The sequence below is a fragment of the Orcinus orca genome, chromosome 17, assembly GCF_937001465.1.
Source record: "Orcinus orca chromosome 17, mOrcOrc1.1, whole genome shotgun sequence".
NCBI lineage: Eukaryota > Metazoa > Chordata > Mammalia > Artiodactyla > Delphinidae > Orcinus > Orcinus orca.
In genome coordinates, this window is record NC_064575.1 from 86,658,245 (window position 1) to 86,676,872 (window position 18,628).

At 63.6% G+C, this 18,628-nt stretch overlaps 2 protein-coding genes and 1 pseudogene across 3 annotated transcripts; all 3 read right to left on the bottom strand.

Annotated features, from left to right (window-relative positions):
• Positions 1 to 10: 10 nt before the first annotated feature.
• NRBP2 (nuclear receptor binding protein 2) lies at positions 11 to 7,665 on the bottom strand. 2 transcript variants are annotated; one of them, XM_033420102.2, is made up of 18 exons: positions 7,208 to 7,665; positions 6,612 to 6,734; positions 6,442 to 6,543; positions 6,255 to 6,344; positions 6,065 to 6,105; positions 5,876 to 5,970; positions 5,726 to 5,749; positions 5,570 to 5,653; positions 5,443 to 5,498; positions 5,251 to 5,346; positions 4,067 to 4,199; positions 3,848 to 3,950; positions 3,675 to 3,725; positions 3,457 to 3,592; positions 2,461 to 2,514; positions 2,307 to 2,370; positions 2,137 to 2,197; positions 11 to 2,051 (listed from the first exon to the last, which is right to left on the bottom strand). In XM_033420102.2, exons 1-18 carry the CDS (start codon positions 7,328 to 7,330, stop codon positions 1,790 to 1,792), a joined length of 1,698 nt encoding a protein of 565 aa, XP_033275993.1. In that variant the 5' UTR covers positions 7,331 to 7,665; the 3' UTR covers positions 11 to 1,789. The 2 variants fall into 2 exon arrangements, with proteins under 2 accessions (XP_033275993.1, XP_033275994.1); XM_033420103.2 differs by having other exon boundaries at positions 1,835 to 2,051; positions 2,142 to 2,197; positions 7,208 to 7,663.
• Positions 7,666 to 9,686: 2,021 nt separating this feature from the next.
• Positions 9,687 to 10,623, bottom strand: LOC125961715 (epiplakin-like; annotated as a pseudogene).
• LOC125961743 (epiplakin-like) lies at positions 9,687 to 16,285 on the bottom strand. Its single transcript, XM_049700569.1, has 2 exons — positions 16,167 to 16,285; positions 9,687 to 12,115 (listed from the first exon to the last, which is right to left on the bottom strand). Exon 2 carries the CDS (start codon positions 11,307 to 11,309, stop codon positions 10,647 to 10,649), a length of 663 nt encoding a protein of 220 aa, XP_049556526.1. The 5' UTR covers positions 11,310 to 12,115; positions 16,167 to 16,285; the 3' UTR covers positions 9,687 to 10,646.
• Positions 16,286 to 18,628: the final 2,343 nt, after the last annotated feature.

The following is an 18,628-nucleotide window of genomic DNA, read 5'->3' on the forward strand; positions in this document are numbered from 1 at the left end:
TTGGAAAGGGTCAGGGTTAGAGACAGTATTTATTATTTATTTATTATTGGCCTAAGAAAATTCCACTTTTAAAATAATGTGTATATAACTTCGAAAAGATAAAAGTTAAAATGAAAACATCAACATAGGCATTGAACGAAGCAATGATAGTATTGATCCTTTTGAGTTCAGTTTAATCACTGGTACAATCTGTTATGCATTGGACACTCAAACTGTTTTAAGATGACGCAGAATCAGACAGCATCAGCGTTTCCAACTAGATGTGTAAGTTATTTTAGAATGTAATTTTAAATTGAAAGGTGTGAGAACTTGAATAATTTTGTAAAGAGTATTGGAATGTTTAAGATAACTTGAGATTCACCGTATTGGTGCATTTATTTCATTTGATACATCTTGGTAAGGTGTTTTGGTTTAGGGTTTTGGCTAGGGTGATGTGGTAGGTGGGATAATGACACCCGCCCCCTGCCCCTTGCAAAGATGTCAGTGTCCCAACCCCCAGAACCTGTGAATATTACTTTACTTGGTGAAAGGTATTTTGCACATGTGATTAAGATTAAGGACCTTGAGATGAGGAGATCATCCTGGATTATCCGGGCGGACTCAACCTAGCCACACGAAACCTTCCTGGTGCAGAAAACCAGACACACAGTTTCATGAGACAGACTCCACCCGATGTTGCCGACTTTGAAGACAGAGGACAGGGCCGTGAGCCAATGGAGGTGGCTGCCTCTAGAAGCTAAGAGTGGCCTTCAGTTTACAGCAGGCAAGGAAGTGGGGACCTCGGCCCCATCACTGCGAGGAAATGAATCCCTGCCCTGTGCCCAGCGCCGCACCTGGCACCTGCAGGCCAGCAACCTGAAGGAGCAGGAAATGGGTTCTGCCCTAGAACCTCCAGAAAGACACGCAGTCTTCCTAACACCTTGATTTTAGTCTGGTGGGATCTGTGCCAGACTTCTGAGCTACAGAACCATCTAAGTGTGCTGGTTTAAGCCACTGAGTTCGTGGTAAACCCTGACAGCAGCAACAGAGAACTAACACGGTGGTGAGCTTTTCTTGTTTGACATTTGAAATGCTTAGAAACCTGAATGTGCTCAGTTTATACATGCACTTTAAAATCTTTAAGAGTGATCAACTACATTTGAAAATGAAGGGAGGTGGTCCAAGTGAATGGAGGCTAGGGTTATGGGGGGTAGCGGTGGGGGAGACAGGGAGCTGGGCTGGTAGCCTTAGGACCCAGGAAGGCAGCTGCCTGCCACAGGCGGAGGTAAGAGAGGTAGCAGGAGGAGTGGTGAGCTTGGGAGGAGCACGGAGGGTGCCTGACCCTGACCACTCGAGGCCAGGGAACAAGGACAGAAAATAGCCCTTTGGAGGGTCTGCACTGGCCGGGGGGTGGGGTGTGAGAGCCACATGGAGCTGCAGGGCCGTGGCCCTGCCCAGTGCCCAGCACCATGCCTGACACCTGCAGGTGCTTTACCATGGGCTTAAGGCGGCGATTCCGGTTCCTCGTGTGGCTCTGCGGTAGCAACTTGGAATGGAGCGCTTCCCTGGGCACACATCTGTCCAGGGCCGACCCCCACCCCTCAGCCCCCCAGCACTGTGCCGCGTTTCCCTGCAGGGCAGCCTCTCGTGACCAGACGGCGTCGGGGGTGGAAATGAAGGGTACGGGAGGGATGCTGAGTTGTGGAAGCTGGCCGATGGGGGCATCCTGATCCTAAGGACATGTGGGGCTAACCAGCCCCCCAGCCCCAGCCCTGGCTCCCTCACCCCTGACGGGCCTGCCCCACCACCCTCAGCCCCACTGCAGGGTTGCTGGGAGCTGTGGAAGGGGGAGGTTCCTCACTAGCAGGCACACAGGCAGAGGGGGCCCCTGGTCCCCCACCCAGACGCTGGGGGCCAATGCCGAGCTTCCCCACGGGAGCCACCAGGTCTGGTTCCGGGGAGCTGGGGAGCTGGAGAGCTGGAGCGCTGAGGTGGGATCAAGGTCACGGCTGAGCTCCGCGGTACTTGAGGAAGGTGCTGTCCAGGAAGGCGGCCAGCTTCGGCCGATCGTCCTGCAGGGCAGGAGGGAGGCATGGGCGATGGTGGGGCGCGGCCCACCCTGCGGCCCTCCCAGGCTGGCCATACCCGGCTGCGCACCTCACCTCGTGGACGAAGCCATAGTGCACCAGCTCGGCGGCCAGGTCCTGGGCACTGTCGGCTGCAGCAGGGGCGTGAGGACCGGGCGTGAGGCCGCAGCGCCGCCCGCCGTGCCCGCCCCCCCCAACCCCCCGCCCCGCCACCGCCCAGGGTCCCGCCGGGCGGCCTACTTGGGAGCAGGTCGTAGGTGAGCTGCCGGTGCAGCCTGTCCTCCAGCACCAGGAGCAGAGTGAGCTGGGGAGGCGGGAGGGCAAGGTGGGCTCGGGAGTCGGCCCCGCCCCTCCCGCGCTCCCGCGCCTCTGTGGGTGGCGCCCCCCCCCTCACATGCCAGCGCGCCTGGTCCTCGCTTCTCTCCAGGTTACACTGCATCTGGATCACCTGGGGGAAGGGGGAGGCCAAGGTCACCCACGAAGGCTGGAACTCAGCAACTGGGCAGCAAGAGCAGATGCTGTGTCAAAGGGGCCCAGACACAAAGGGGTCGTAAAGACCGGAAATGAGGAGGGTCTCCAAGGGGAGCCTAGGAAGCACATCTCACTGCTAGGAGCCTGGTGAGTTGAGGGAAACTTCCAGAGTAGATATTGAAGCTGGGTACCGAAGGATGAATAGGAGTTTTCACAGGTGAGGAGAACACCTGAAGAAAGAGCGAGCTGTGGGAAGGGGGTGGGGGAGGAGCGAGGTGCGCAGGGATATGACAGCAGAAGCACAGGATGCCAGCAACACCAAGCCTCAGAGTGCCGGGCCGGGGCGGGGGCGGGGGCGTGCGCTGAGGACCCCCAGCTGTGGCTATCAGAACACGAATTCTGGCTGGAAAGCCGGGGGAAGGCGGCCAGGCTGGGGGCTGGTGCAGCAGGCCAGTGGGGAACAGAGGGGGCCCAGATCAGGGAGGTAACCATGGAGACACACCCAAGGCCAAAGCCAGAGGCTCTGGAGCCCAGTGGGTGTGGACAAGGAAAGGGAGAGGGTGGCCGGGGAGGCCCCTGGCCAGGGGGGAGCCTAGCAGGAGGAGGGGACGGGGGAAACACAGGGCCTGGGGGCCTTGGCAGAAACACCAGGTCACAGATGTCAGCGAATCAGCAAGCCAAGGAGGTGGGATCCGAGAGGCAGCGTGTATGGGACAGGGGCCTGCAGGGGTCTTCCCCTGGAGCCTCTGGGAAAGGGGGTATCCCAGCTTGTACGACTGCCCCCCAAGCCCCACAAAGAGGTCAGCCAGAACCTGGTCTCTCCTGGCAGCCTGGAGGAGAGCCGGGCTGGGGGACTTGAAACCCCTGATACGGGCACCCGTCTGGGCGGTGGGCAGGCCTGTGGAGGCTGGAGTCTCACCTTTCTGGTCTCTGAGTCAAAGGGTTCTGGCGTCGGGGTCTTGGCCTTTGGGACTTCCTCGGGGGGTGGGGCCAGCACACGGGGCAGCCCCAGGGGCCGAGCAGCAGCGAAGTTCATCAGTGGGTAGATCCCATTTCTAGGGACACAGTGCAGGGTGGTGGCAGCTGAGGGCTCAGGCCTGACAGTTACCCACTCCCCAGCCTCACTCCAGCCCTCACCTGACATCCTCCAGGAACTTGTCAAGCTCCAAGCAGGAGACCTCTGAGTACCTGGTATGGGTGTGAGGAGAACATGAGGGTGGCGGTCCTGCGGGGGCGGGGGGGGGGGGGGCAGGGCGGGGGGGGGCGTGGCCGGGAGGAGAGGGGAGGCCTCTGGGCTGCAGGCTGCTCACCGCCACTGCAACGGGGGCCGGGGCGGCCGGGGGATCTCTGCCAGGACCGTGTGCGGGTCCGTCGCCTTGGTCTTTTCCTCCACCACGTTCTCAGGCATGAGGTCTGCGGGCGGTGGGAGCACACAGGGCAGTGGGCCCTGAAGCACGAGGTCCTGCGGGGCCTCCTTCTGCATCCCGACCCCAGGCCCTGGCCCACCCCCAGGCTGGCCTGCCCCTCACACTGGTGCTGGATGAAGCAGTGAGCGGCCAGGAGCTTCAGCGAGTGCACCTCAAACAGCACACGGTGGAAGAGGAGGCTGTGAGCGGAGGGCCGGCGGGCAGGGTCCCGGGCCAGGCAGGAGAGGATGAACTCCTGGGGTGTGGAGAGGGGGCTGCAGTCGGTGGAGCCCCTCCACTCTGGCCCCACTGTGTGAGAAGAAGCCTCCCAACCCCGTGGGAGCCTTCATGGAGCAACGTGCAGAGAGTAGAGGAATCCCGTTAGCAGCCAGGCCAGGACCTGATTCTTCCAACAGGACAGTCGAGTCTGCCCCCGGGCCCAGAACTGCCCGTGCTCTACTTCCAGCACCCCTCACAAAAATCGTGGCGGGTTGACACTGTCATCCCCAATTCACAGGTGAAGCTGCGCTGCTCAGGGAGGACCCCAGCCCCGCCTCGCAGCCCTGGGGCTGGGCAGAGTGCTGAAAGATCAGCGCAGGCCCTCGAGGCCAGTGCAGCCTAGCCTGAGCCCGCCTACCTACAGCCTGCCCCTCTTCCGGTTGCCTCAGGTCAGGCCTGATTCCGGAGATGACCTTGAGGTGTCCCTGCCCTGCCCCACATCCGTGCCCTCCACTGGCTCTCGGGTCCATCCTGGCTCCACCTCCTCGTCAGTCCTGTCCAGGCCCCGTCACTTCCCTCCCCCATCCCCAGAGGTCACGCGGTGAAGCCAGACAGTCGCCAGACTCTGGCCAGAGAGGCTGTGGCTGCAGCTTCTGTCCGTCCGCAATCCCTTTGCCGGCTCCCCACCCACCTTGCCCCCAACACAGGCTAGGACCACGTTCTTTCTAACTGGTCTCCTGAAGGCTTACAGGCGGGGACGTGGAACCAGGCAGACCTGGATGCAAACACCGGCTCCACCACTCGCTCTAAAGCCTCTCTGAACCTGTTCCTTTATCTATAAAACGGGCATAAAAATTGTGCCCACACGGGAAGTATCTCTCTGTGCTTAGAGTGTGCCCTCAGAGCCTTCACGTCTGCAACTCAACACGCACGCCCAGTAAGGCCCTCCTTGCGGGGGAGGGGGGGGTGGAGGCTCACGCAGCGGGCCTGGCCGAGACCTGCTGCACCTCCAGGCCTGCCCGAAGCACCGCACCGGCCCTCCTTGGAACACTGAGAGCCAGCCGGTAGGGGCAGGGCCAGCTGCTTACCCGCATGTTAGGGTCACTCAGAGAATGCCTGGCGCGAGCGATGGCCTCCTCTGTGACCCGGGTGTCCCCGTTGGCCTGGATCTCCAGCACAGCCATCTGGGGGGCAGGGCAAGGTCAGGCATGGGGAAGGGACAGCACAGGTGGGATGGGGGGAGTTAGCTGGGAGGGGCCCAGAGACCATGGGGTTAGTACCTCCAGCGCACACATCCCAAAAGAGAAGATGTCCACGGCAGTGCCATCGGCAACTTCTGAAAGGGGAGAGCAGATCAGGGCAGGTAAGGCGGATGCCGGGGGTGAGGGGGGACCCCCCCAGACTCACCTCCGTACTCTGGCGGGAAGAAGTGCAGGTTCCGAGGTTCCTCCCGCTCAACACGGATGGGGCTTCGAAGATCGTCTGGGAGCGCTGCGGAGAGCGCGCGGGATGAACAGACCGGACCTCTCCCCCACGCTCCGTCCCCCCAGGGTCCCCACGCACCATTGGAGAAGATCCGGTGCCACACTGCGCCGGTCACCGTGGGGAGAAAGCAGGCGTCAACGTGATGGGGCAGTGGGCATCGTCCGCCCCGTTCCAGACAGGTCCCCCAGCCCCGCCCCCCGCCCCCGCCCAGCCCCGCTCCGCCAGCACCAGAGCCGATCTTGATGAGGCCGTTGTGCTGTATGAAGATGGTGTCGCTGGTCAGGTTCCCGTGGATGATGGGGGGACTGCAGGCGTGCAGAAAGCTGGGGAGGAGGGGAGAGCAGGGGGAGCTGAGTCAGGGGTGCCAGAGGGGCGGGGGCGCCAGGGGCAGGTGCTCGGGCAAGCCCAGGCCCTCACCTGAGCGCCGACAGGATCTGCGTGCACCAGCGCTTCCAGGCCTGGCGGCGGACGGACTCCGTGGGGTGAGCGCAGGAAAGGCAGCTGGGCCTGAGGTGCCCCGGCCCAACCCCGCTCCTGTGCCCAGGGCCGCCCAGCGCACCCCCGACCCCACCCTGGCCCTGACGCTGACCCAGCCCACTCCCTGTACCCTGGCGTTCATGGCCTTGTGGTTCTTCTTGGTCTTTTTGAGGAACTGCTTGAGGCTGCCCGATGACACGTACTCCGTGATGAAGATGACCTGCGAGGCGGCAGGCTCACGGGCTCCACCAACGGTGGGTGCCCGCGGCCGCCCCACCCACTGGTGCCCCCCTCCCTGTGGTATGCCCAGGGCTCACCCGTGCTCGGGCCTCCGAGGCGTCCAGCCAGTACTTGTGCAGCTTGACAATGTTGGGGTGGTCCACCAGCGCCAGCTGCTCAAACATGAGCTGGATCTTCTCCTGGGAAGGGGGGGCGGTCACCAGGCTGGGGGGGGCTGGGCGTTGGGGGTGAGGGCAGCAGGCCTTACCTCGTGGGCCGAAAAGGCCTTCCTGTCAGCGAAGTGCAGCTCGTTCCACACCACCTCCACCCCCTCCTCCGTGTCCATGGCCAGGAAGGTGCTCTGGACGCCGGGCATGTTCCCCTGGTTCACCTGGTGGGGGGGCGGGGGGCACGAGTGAGCTGGTGCGTGGGGGAGGAAAAGGGTGCGGGCTAGGTCTCCGCTCACCTCCCTTCCAGCAGCCCGAGTATGTGAGGCAGGCGCTGGCCTGCTCTGGGGGGAAGCTGAGCACCCAGGAGCAGAAGCTTGGTATCCTGGGGCTGTGCTGAGGGGATCTGGGGCATGTTCCGGGTGTTTTTGAGGCTGGTCCCCAGAGGACTAACAGCTGGTCCCAGAGGCATGGGGAGGTGGTCTCGGGAGGAGACTTAGAGAATCGGGGGTTCCTCACCAGGGTGTGGGCGCCAGGCTAAAGGAGTGCAAGGGCCCGTCAAGAAGGGGGCCGCCTGCGCGACGCTTCGGAGAGGTTTCGGGCCTCTGGCTTCCCGAGAGTCCGCACGGCCCCGCGTGGTCTCAAGGGCCCCTCCGCCGGAGGTGGGCGGCGACCCGCCCCTCCCTGCCGTGCCCACCTGCTCCCGCCGCTTCTGCCAGCGGCCGCACGGGCTCTCTTCCAGGATGTCGCTCTCGTCCTCACTCTCGTCCTCCCGCTCCCGCTCCCGGCCCCGCCTCGGCACCGGCTCCGGGGCCGCCATGGCTCGGCGGGTCCAGGCCGCCGCCCTCCGCGCTATCCGCCGCCCAGCGCCGCCGCCGCTCCCCTCCCGTCCTGGCCCCGCGCCCAGACGCCCAGCTGGGAGCGGAGCCGCCGCCGCCACCACCTCGAGTCCCTACTCGGGCTCCGGGAACTGGGAGGCGCGGGCGCGCGGCCGGCCCGGGGGTGGAGCCCGCCTGCCCCACCGGAGCCGCCTCTCCTGGCCGGAGCCCGAGCGGAGATTCCCCGTAGAAGGCAGAGCCCTTGCGGCGCCCAGCGGAGACCCCACCTGTCCCCCGCCCAGGGGCCCAGCGCGTGGGGACCCACCCCGGCCGAGGCCCCGCCCACTGTCCCCGCCCACTATCCCCGCCCACATCCACGAAGGCCCCGCCTCGCGGACCCCGCCCCGTCAGAGGCCCCGCCCGCCCCGTCTAGGGCCCCGCCCCGAGGCCCCGCCCCTCCCGAGGCCCCCTCCCGGTGGAGCTGCCTGGTCCCAAACAGGCTCCTCCCGGGACTCGCTGCACTCGGCTGCCCCGGCACCAGCTTGAGGCGAGCGGCCCGGGCGCAGGGGTTTCCGTGGCGGCCCGGAGCCGGGTCCGTCGGGGCCTCCCCGGGCCCGCGGAGGCCTGCGCCGACCGGCCCTGCCCAGCTCTGGGAGCCGCTGGTACTTCCTGCACCGGTTCCCCATCACACGCCTGCCACACACATCCTGAAACCCGGCCCAGTCCCCGGGCGCCCACCTTGGGGTGAACCCAGCGTGGAGCGGGCCGGGCGCAGCCCGCTCAGCCCGGGGATCACCGCGAGGGTCTGGGGGAAGGGCAGGAATGCGCGACGGGGAGGCCAGCTCTCCCGGCACGTCCCCCATCCCCTAAGGAACACGTGGGAGGGTCCCCGAAGGAGACAAAACTACGCAAGCAGGTGGACTTTAATTAGTGACCACAGACCTCCCACTGGCCTGCAATTCGGTGTTTCCCTTTCATGTCCACACCCACCTTCCCACATTCCCAGATGGCCCTCTCTCCGCTTTCTGCTGATGGCTTTTCTGGAACAGTGGAGCCATCAGAAGGGAGCCCTGACCCCAGAGGCCATGTCAACAGGGGATGTGCTTTAGAATTCTTGTCTAAAACCCCCTTTATCCCAAACCCCCACTACCTTTCAATAGTCTCCCGCTCACACCTGCTGAGTCCTCCCCTCCCTCACTATGTCCTTCTGGAGAGAGAAGTAGTGGACACGCGTGTGCCTTCTCCCAGACGTAAGCCACAACCCTGACCCCCCCACCCCGGGCTCAAAGGCCTTCAGCCTGTTGGTCTCTCAGAGTCCCCTGCACACCTCTCTTCCTCCCAACCTTCTGCATAGACATAACTCCACCGCCATCATCCTGGTGGACCAGCATAGCCCCCGCACTCCCCACTCCACCCCCCTCAGGTGATCCTGTGAAACCATCACTCACACTGCTCAGAACGCGCTGTGTCGCAAAGGAGGGACCAGCAAGACTTGGTCCTCTGTCACCTGCCCCAACCAGACACTGTGCAATGAGTGTCTGAAGTTCCAGGCTCATCCGAGTCTGACACCTGAACTGCAGTGTAAGCAGAGACCATTCTGGATATGACTGTATGCCACCGTAGGTTGTCAGTGCTTCTCTCCTGTGATTAACCTCATATCTACAATAAGGATAGAGTTCTGTGGATGAACCTTCAAAAAACTGAACTCAAAGAAAAAAGCTTTGCTGATATACTAACAATTCTTTGTACGTTGTTGTAAAGGCCATACCTCCAGAACAAAGCTGGTGACGCAAACCAAGGGGGTCATACCAACTGGGAGAGCTGCACCAGGGGACAGAACCAGCCCCTGCCCCCTCAAAGCACAGCCATAGGATGGAAAATAATAGCAGGTCGACCCCAAATTGAGACCCAAAGGCACTTATTACTGCGAGAAATTGATGGGGAATGGTTTACTCGACGAACAGGAGAAAAATCGATAACTGAAAGGAACGGATTTAATTAAAATGGGAATATAACAAATTGATGCATACACTTCAGTGTGACAGGCCACGGAAACAAAGGAAAGTCCTTCACTCTAACTGCATCAGGGTCTATCAGAAATGGCCACTTGTGAAATTCTAATTGAAAATTCACACCTGATAACACCAAGGGTGAAGAGAAAAAAATCATACAGGACAATGTCTTTCCTTTAATGCAATGAGGAACCATAAGCAAAAAAGGACGGAAGAGAGTAGAATGTCGCTGCGCACGTAAGCTGAACACATTGCACACAGATACTGGCACAGGACGGAAGAGAGTAGAATGTCGCTGCGCACGTAAGCTGAACACATTGCACACAGATACTGGCACGCTAAGAAATGTTTTAAAATGTTGTCATATATTTTTCAGGGTTGAAAAAAACAACCAATTAGAAAGAATACCCACTCACTTTCCAGACAGAGAAGAAACAAGAGGCCTGTTTCTGGGTCAGGAGTAGCCCTCTGGAGCAGCTGCACGTAGGTGAAGTTCTCGTGTGTGTTGCGGTCGAAGAAGCCCTTGGTGTCGTCGCTGGGGTCCTCCAGGATGCGGTTCATCCCCTCGTCGAAGTAGCCGCGCCAGTAGGCCACGTCCACGGGCAGGCGGCGGCTATGCACGGGGTCGATGACGCTGCTCGTGGCGATCTGGGCCTCCAGCAGGCGGATGCCGTGCTCCGGACGATGAGGTCCTTCTTCATGGCCTGGAAGAGGGAGATCTGCTCCCCGGTGTAGGGGTCGGTGTAGCCGGTGACGGCGCGCTCAGCCGACAGCAGCCTCGCGAACACGTCGGGCCCATGATGCCAGCCCTCAGTGCCTCCTCCACCGAATACCCCTTGTTTTCTTTTGATGATGAAGCCACTGGCTGCTCACGTCTCCAGGAGGGTGAGGGCTGTGCCGGGCCTGAGAAGCCCCTTCCTACAAGTCTCGTGGATGCCGAGGGGCTCCTGGGAGCCGGGCACAGCAAGCCGGCGATGCAGCCGGTGCCTCGCAAGTACCTCTGCACGAGGCCAAGCTGCCCATGGTCCGGCCTCGTTCCAGCTGCTCGTACATGCCCTGGTTGATGATCTCCACTCTCAGAAGCTCTCCTGGAGTCACGGGCATCCTCACCCAGCCAAGGTGGTCCTGGCAGTGGCTGCAGCCTGCTCGTGGGTGGCCCTCAGCGCAGCCACCAGCTCCTCCACCAAGAGGGTCCCGTCCTTGTGCTGCTGGGTCAGCGTCACCCTCTGCTCCACGGGGACTGCCTCGGAGAGCGACATGGGCCGGCCCTGGAACTTGCCCATGGAGACGGTGGCCACGGCAGCTCTCAAGGTCTGCCAGGTGCTGTGCTCAGTGAACGGGGGCCCCTGTGGCTCCGCTCCAGGACTCCCCACTGAGATGGGCAGGAAGGCCAGCCCCGTCTCTGGGTCGGTGACACAGTGGGCCAGCAGCTGCCCACAGCTGAGGCTCTCCTGCATGCCGGGGTCCGAGAAGCCAGCCGCCTGCGAGAGATGCTGCTGAGCTCTTTGTCCAGGCAGCCGAAGTGCAGGGTGGCCTCCAAGGGCAGCCGGAGCCTGCGGGCAGGACACACTCGCCTGCCTGTAGCCAGCTGGGCAACCAAGAGCCTCAGCAGCGGAGGCCTGTCCACCAGCTCCTTCGTCATGGCCTGGAATAGGGGCATTCGGATGCCACTGAAGGGGCCACGATACCCCGTCACCACCTGCTCTGCTGCCAGGAGCTGCCTGTGGAGCTCTGGTCCAAACAGGCCTGCCCTGACCGCCTCATCTGGCCACAGCTGCCGGCCGGTGGCTGGGTCCACCAGCATGCGGGTGGCGTCCTGAGCCTCCCGGACCGGAAGCGTGGCGCCCGTGGGGAGCAGGTGCTCGGCCCGAGGCCTGGAAGCTCTTGTGCCCTGCAGGCAGCAGGACGAGCCCTGCCACACCGCCGGTGCCCTGCGGGTGGCGCTGCACCTCGGTGCGTGCACCCACATCCGGCACCGCCAGCCAGGCCGTCTCCACGTCCAGGACCCCCACCTCCAGCGGCCTGGCCAAGCTCGGTGCCCCACTCAGCGTACGGAAAGTGATCTTGAGGAGCAGCAGGCCCAGCCCCGTGCTGGGGGCCTGCACACACCTGCCTACCAGCTCCCGGTACGGCAGCCCCTCCGGCGTGTCGGGGTCCAGGAAGCCTGGGGCTCTTGAGCTGGGCCCAAGCTCCAACAGCCCACACCACGTCTCCTGGTCCAGGAGGCTTTGCTGGCAGGCCAGCTCAGGGGCCACGCGCATGCCCTGGATGGGGTCCACCAGGCCCCCCGTGGCCTCCTGGGCCTCCAGCCAGCTCCACCCCAGTGCCCTGTCCACAACCTCCTTCCCTATGGCCTGGAAGAGGGCCAGCTTCCCACCCCCAGAGGGTCAGGGTACCCAGTGACCGCGTGCTCGGTGGCCAGCGGCTTCTCCTTCCGCTCCAGGCCCACCAGGCCCTGCTGCAGGGCCTCAGACACGAGGAGCAGCTGGCCCTGCCCGGGGCCGCCTGGGCCTCCAGCAGAGCCAGCTCGAGCCCAAAGGGCAGGAGACCCTGCTTCATGACAGCGTAGAGACGCTGGGCCTGGCCCGAGGCCTCCACGTACGCGCCGGCGAGGCTCCTGGCCTGGGGCCCGGATGGGGTGCCGGCGCCCAGCACGGCCTTCACGGTCTCAGGGACGACAGCCGTCTCAGCGCCATTGGTGACCAGGAGGTTGAGAGGAGAGACGTGGCTGTTCATCGCACAGAACTTGCTCAGCCAGGGGCCACCGTCTGCTCCCTGTGGGGATGGAAAGGCTGTGAGGGACCCGAGACAGCCCAGGTGGGTGGGAGGGCAGACACGGTCAGGAGGTCAACCCTGCTCTCTGGACCCACCTCCAGGGCAGCCGGCCCTCCTGAGGGAGGGGTGTCACATCCAGCTTCGGTCCCTCCCCTTGCCCTGCGGCTCCCAGGAGGGGACCGTGTGAGCACAGGGACCCCACGGTAGCCTTGGGGGGTGCGGGCTCTGTTTTCTCCTATAGGCCATCCTCTGGCCTCCATCTCAACCCCGCACCCTCGTCACCCTCCCCCCAGGGTCCTGGTGCAGAGGCTCGGCCTCCACCCGCCGTTGGCCTCAATACCCAGCGATGACCAGTCCCTGCCCTGCCCTCGGGTGGTCTCCATGTATTCGTGTGCTTCTCCCTCCCCCTTCCCAGTGACCCCTCCAAATCCTTCCCCACCTAAACCCACTGCTGCCCTGGCCTCTGCTCCCTCCTGGCTCCCCACCGGGCTTCAGCCAGGTTCCTGCCCTCTGTCCCAAGTCTCTCACCTCAGCCCGGCTGTGTCCCCCCCTGCCCACCCTGGCCCCATGTCCTCCGGGCCATGGCCTCTGGAAATAGGGTCTTTGCAGATGTAATTAAGTTAAGGTTAAGGTGAGGTCACACTGGTGTAGAGAGGTCCTTATTCCAACACGACTGTGTCCTCACAGGAAGACAGACGGGGACGATGCCCAGCCCACAGAAGCAGACTGGAGGCGAGCAGCTTCAGGCCCCAAACCCAGCATTGCCACCAAACGCCAGAAGCACTGATTCCAGATCCTGGCCCCTCAACTGTGGAAGAATAAGGTGCTGTTGTTTGAAGCCTCCCGGGCTGCGGTAATTGTTCCCTCCCGGCCCCAGGAGCCAGTCCACGTCCTGCTTCCACAGAACCACACCTGCAGTCCCCGGTCCTGGTCCACACTGTCCTCGCCTCCCGCAGCTCCCCAAAGCCTCACACGGGGTCTCGGGAGAAGGCTCAGCCCCACGCGCCCTCGCCCCCGCTCCGCAGCTCTTGCTGAGGTAACCTCGGACTCCAAACTGCCAAACCCCACAAACGCATTTTCGATTTGACCTCCCGACCTCTGGGGCACGGGGCATGGGGGACCCTCCTCCCTGGTGACATTTCCCCATTCAGCCGGAGAGCTCCCCTGACCGCAGCTGGAGCCCAGCCTGTCCTGGGGTCGCGGAACCGCGTGTCCAGCTGCCTCCTGGACACCTATGCCCAGCGGTCTCGCAAGGGGCCTCAAGTTCCATGGTGCCCCCAGAAGTGCTGGCTGTGAGCAGCTCTCCGTCACCCGCTCTGCAGAGCCTGAACCCTAAATCCCCCCACGGCCCCGCTCTCCCCATAGCTGGGCCCAAGAGGTGCTCCTCTGTGTCTGCTGAGACCCCTGGGCAAAATCCTGTTGCCCCCTTTCCCTGCCCGGATGTTGGGCCCAGAGCCCCGGTGGCGCCTGCAGCCGGTCTGCTGCTGGGTCTCGGAGTGCGTGCCAGGCCCGGGCAGACGTGGAGGCGGTGGCTTGACGCTCACCCGCCCCGCCCCCACCCCCGCCCCCCCCCCGCCAGGTTCCAGGAGGCACGGCACTTGTTCAGCTCTCCCGAAGCGAGCAGGCCATGCAGTGTGGGCACGCAGGGCACACCATCATGCCTTTGAGAAGGTGCGAAGAGGACATGGGGTGGGGAGAGAGGAGCGTGGTTAAGATCCAGGCCTTGGGCTTCCCTGGTGGCGCAGTGGTTGACAGTCCGCCTGCCGATGCAGGGGACACGGGTTCGTGCCCCGGTCCGGGAAGATCCCACATGCCGCGGAGCGGCTGGGCCCGTGAGCCATGGCCGCTGAGCCTGCGCGTCCGGAGCCTGTGCTCCCCAACAGGAGAGGCCGCAACAGTGAGAGGCCCTCGTACCGCAAAAAAAAAAAAAAAGATCCAGGCCTTGGGAAAGAACACAAAAGGCTTTGTTCGAGTGACCAGCTGGACGCCTGAGCGGGGTTCCAGGGCTCGGTGTGACCGTGGTGGACGCAAGGCTGCCCTGACCTCCTTCTAGGGGTGGCTGAGGCCGCCCTGACCTCCTTCTAGGGTGGCTGAGACTCTGCACCACCAGCCAGCTTGTCTCCCTGCCATCTGCTTCCTCCCCTCCTTCCCCAGGAGCCTTCCCGAGGCCACTCCCTGAAACCGTGTCAGACTCTGCTTCCGCGAGCTGACCTGGACGCATGCTGTGCTGCCCACCTGCCCAGTGACCAGCCTGCTTCCTTTGTATGGTGTGCCTCGTTCCAGGATGGCCTTCAGAGGGTGTGTAAGCAGAGGAAGCCTCAGGTAACAGGGCCCCCGGGGTGGCTGGAGCAGTGAGCTGACCACCTGAAGTCGGGCAGGGGACCAGGGTGGGAAAGAAAAAAGGTACTTCGCTACCCAGCAAAGGCGGGAGGGCTTTCTGGGCCATGGGGTCAGGAGCAGCCAGTGGGGTGGGGGGGGCCTGCAGGCTGTGTTGTCCCGCCGGGACCCCAGCAAGGAAAACCAGAGGAGCAGGACAGACTCCTGAGCGGGAAGCTCAAGTTTCCTGAACAGCAGGGATTCGTGGGAGGGAGGGTGCTGGGGCCCTGAGGGCCATTGTCAGGGGAGGGCCTGAGGGGCTGGGAGAGGCCCTGTGCCTGCGGCTCTGCCCGACGCAGCTGGGTAACCGTGGCTGGGCCATGGTCCGTTTGGTCAGCAGCGACCTTGGGCCTGGTACGAGCCTCCCTGGTCCCTGACCAGGCAGGATGTGAAGAGGGGCCTGGGAGTGGGTGCCTTGAGTCTGAAGTGGGGACCTTGGGGAGGCAGCTGGACAGAGAGGTCTGGAGCTCGGGAGAGAGACCAGGGCATGTGAGGGGTGTCCAGGGCCTGGGGAGTGGGAGACAAAGCAGTTTCAAGGCTGGGAGACACAGAAGAGCCCAATCGCACAGAAGCCAAAAGACAGGTGTCCCAGAGAGGCGGTTACCAGCAGAAGTGGCAACGGCACGTGGCTAGAGGGGAGGGTGGCCTCGTGGCTGGGGGAGGGGCCGAACGGATTTCCCAGGACTGGAAAGGGACTCTGAGAGGAGGCCCCTCCTGTGGCTTCCTGGGAGCAGCCCCACTTCAGGTGGCCCAAGGGGACAAGAGGTGGGAGGGCAATTCCTGAGGAGGGTGGGTCCACATCCCTGGGAGGGGGCGTCACCTACCAGTACCCTGAAGGGCAGGCCGCACACGCCAGGCTGGGCTGGGGGTTGCGGAGGGGCCTCTCTGGCTGTCCATCTAAGCCAAATCACAACAGAGCCGGATGGCCAGGCTGCCTCAGGCTCACACATGGAGAAGGTGACCTTGGTTGGCCTTTGGCCCACTTTGAGCAGCGTCAGAAAGATCCCACCCACCTGCACTGGGTGCAGACTGCAGAGATCAGTGGCCATGCGGAAACTCGGCACGATGGGCGGGTCAGGGATAGAGCAGAGTCACGGAGGCTGGAACCCATGGCAGAGCCCCTCCCGCCTCTACCTCCCAAGGGTCTCGAGATGGCCCCACGCAGGGGTCCCTGGTGCCCATCCACCCCCGACGGCAAGTAGCTCCCTCCATCGGTAAGCACTGGCCTGCCTCACCCAGCAACGGGCCAGGAGCCATCCCACCCTCTCAATTTGTCAGCCTAATTGCCTCGCGCCCTGGCCGCTCGGACCGGCTCCAGCTGCAAGGCAGGGGGCGGGGCAGGAAGGAATCAGACCTGCACGGCCCCACCCAGGACTGGCCCGCACCAGTCCTGCCCGGAAACCCCTGGGCAGGCGAGACCCCTGCTACGTCTCCCACGCCCGTGCAGGGAACCAGGCTCGGAGGCGACTGCCAGGACTCCCGCGCACCAGGGCTAGTTGGGAGGGAACCGGGCCTCAGAGCCCCGCTTGCCCGGAGCGGAGCCCAGAACCCCGGGCCACCTCCGGGCGCGTCGCGCCCGCCCCAGCCTCTGCAGGCCCCGGGCCGAGAGCCCCCCCCATAGGTGTCTCGGCTTCGCTCGGCGGCCGCCCCGCCCGGGCCGGCCTGGCTGTCCCACCTGCCCGGACAGTGCCCGCAGCACTCCGTACGCAGTCCCTCCGTACGCTGCTGTGCCTGCGACCGGCGCCTCCCGGTTTAAACCCGCTCAGGCCCCTCCCCGGGGCGGCACGTGGTGCTTTCGATGGGTGCGGGCGCCCTGAAGCCGGGAGGGGCGCGGGACCGGGAAGCCCACGCGGGGCTGGGTCGACGCCCCCGCGCGCTCCCCTCGGCCGCCACGGTCTGTGAACACCCCTAGGCGGGGAGGAGGGCGGCTGCCGAGGAGCAGGGTCCTCTCGCTCCTACCCAGCCCCTTTCGTCAGCTCCCCCAGAGTCACCGCGAAGGAACGCGGGCGGCCGCAGGGAGCAGGGTGCGCCCCGCGCCGCCCTGGCGGCCTCTGAACGGAGTTTGCAAGGTAAATGCGGCCCCGCCCGCCGCGCGCAGAGTTTCGCTTTGCAAACGTGATTTTATCGCCCGAGGGGGCCCGTGGGGCCGCTGGTGCAGGCGTTGACCTCGACCCAGGGGCCCCTCTTGTCCAGTGCCCTTCGTCGTCCAGGCCTCGCTCCCGCCTCGGGGCCGGCGGCTTGCGCTGCTGCTTCGTCCTGGGGCTGCCGGGCCAGACTGTCCTCAGAGGCTGCCTCCATGACCGAGTGGCTTCCCTGCCTTGACCGTGGAAGAGATGGGGTCTCTGTCCCCAGCAGGCTTCCAGTCTGTCTGGAAGGGATGACCAGGCCTTGCCCCATGGGTTCAGCACCTCCACCTGGGATCGGAGCAGGCGTTCTGTCCAGCAGGAGGACCTGGGCCCCTTCTCAGACGCCAGTCCCAGCGCCCACCTTCCGGGGCCGGGGACTCCTGGAGCAGCTGAGGAAGAAGGGCCAGAGCCTGGCAGGCTGGGGCCACAGCCCAGGACAGGAGCCACACGTGGATCTTCTGGCTGGCCCTCCCCTTTGCTGCCCAGAGATCCCAGATGGATGGGGTGGAGCAGGTGCCCCTTGCCCCCCAGGGTCAGGACCCAAGGCCTGTCCTCCTCTGTCCTCATTCCCAGCCCTGAGGACTCAGTCTTTCCCCTTCCCCAGGCCTCACTTCTTTCCGGGTCGTTCTCGACCAGATACTCATCCAGGGCCACCCAGCCACCTCCGACATGTACCATGAGAGCACCTTGAGACACCTGCGCAGGCACAGGGGCTGGGGGGCCGGGCTTCCAGGGTAGAGGGTGCCAGTGTTGGCTCCCGTGGCTCTGTCCTCACTCCCACCCCCAGGCCCACGCTCACACCTGCTCACCAAGGCTTCCTGGACCCTGGGCCGACCTTTGGCCGCCTGTGTCCTTGTCGCTGTCTGCGTACCCCACCCTGGCTATGCTATGTGGCTGCTGCTGGCCGCTGGAGAGGCCTGACCTGATAGAGTAGTGAGCTCCAGCCTGGGCCCCTAGCCCCCCCCGCCCAAGGCATGTCAGGCCAGCTGCCTTCGCCCCGTCTCTGCTCACCAAACGCCAGGACACCGTCCATGAGGTCCCGCTGGGCAACGTGCCGAGCTGGCTGTGGCTCGTGGCCGGGAGTGCAGCCCGGAGCCTCTTCTCCGTGGGGTCGGGTCACTGCAGGCAGCACTGCTGCCAGGCCACGAAACCCAGGTGTGGGCCAGCTCCTCGCTGTGGGAAGGAGGTGTGAGGCTGCCCAGGCCTGGGTCTCTCTGTGCCCAGGGGTGGGTAGCACGCCTGCCTGTGCCGTCCCTGCCCCAGCCGTGCCCACTGGTCCTCATCCCTCCGGCTCCTCTCGCTGTGGCTGTAGCCCCCTGTGGTGGCCTCCAGCTCAGATCTTCCAGGAACCCTCCCAGGGGGCAAGCCTCGATGCCCGTCCTGCTCCCGAGGCCCTTGGGCTGTCCCTGGTCAGCCAGAGCTGCTGCCGTCCTTGGAGCTCTGGTTACCACTGTTCTATGAATAACCACTCTGGGGACCGCATATAAGTGGCATCGTGCCGTGTTCGTCCTCTTGTGTCCAGCTTACTTTACATAGCGTAGTGGCTTTAAACTTCATTCGGGCTGTATCAGACACCAGGATTTCGTTCTTTTTAAAGGCTGCCCCGTATTCCATTGTGTGTGTTTACCCAATGTGCTTCATGCTCTCATCTGTTGGTGGATACTTGCGTTGCTTCGTCTTTCCTTTCTGAAAGCTTACCCTCACTCATGTTGCATGTCAGGGGCTGGCTGAGGCTCCGCTCTGCCACCTTCACTTCAGGATCCAGGCTGATGAAATTACCATAATCTGGAATATCGCTGGTCCTCCTGGCTTAAGGAGTGAGAACTTGGGAAGGTCTTATACTGGCAGCTAAATGCTCTGGTGTGAAGGGGCCACGTGCCACTTCCTCTCATACCCCACCGGCCAGCACTGGTCATATGGTCCCCCTGACCACGAGGGGTGGCAATGCCGTCCTCCTGTGCACTGGATGGAGTAGCGCTGGTGAACAGTACTCGTGACCACACAGCCTCTC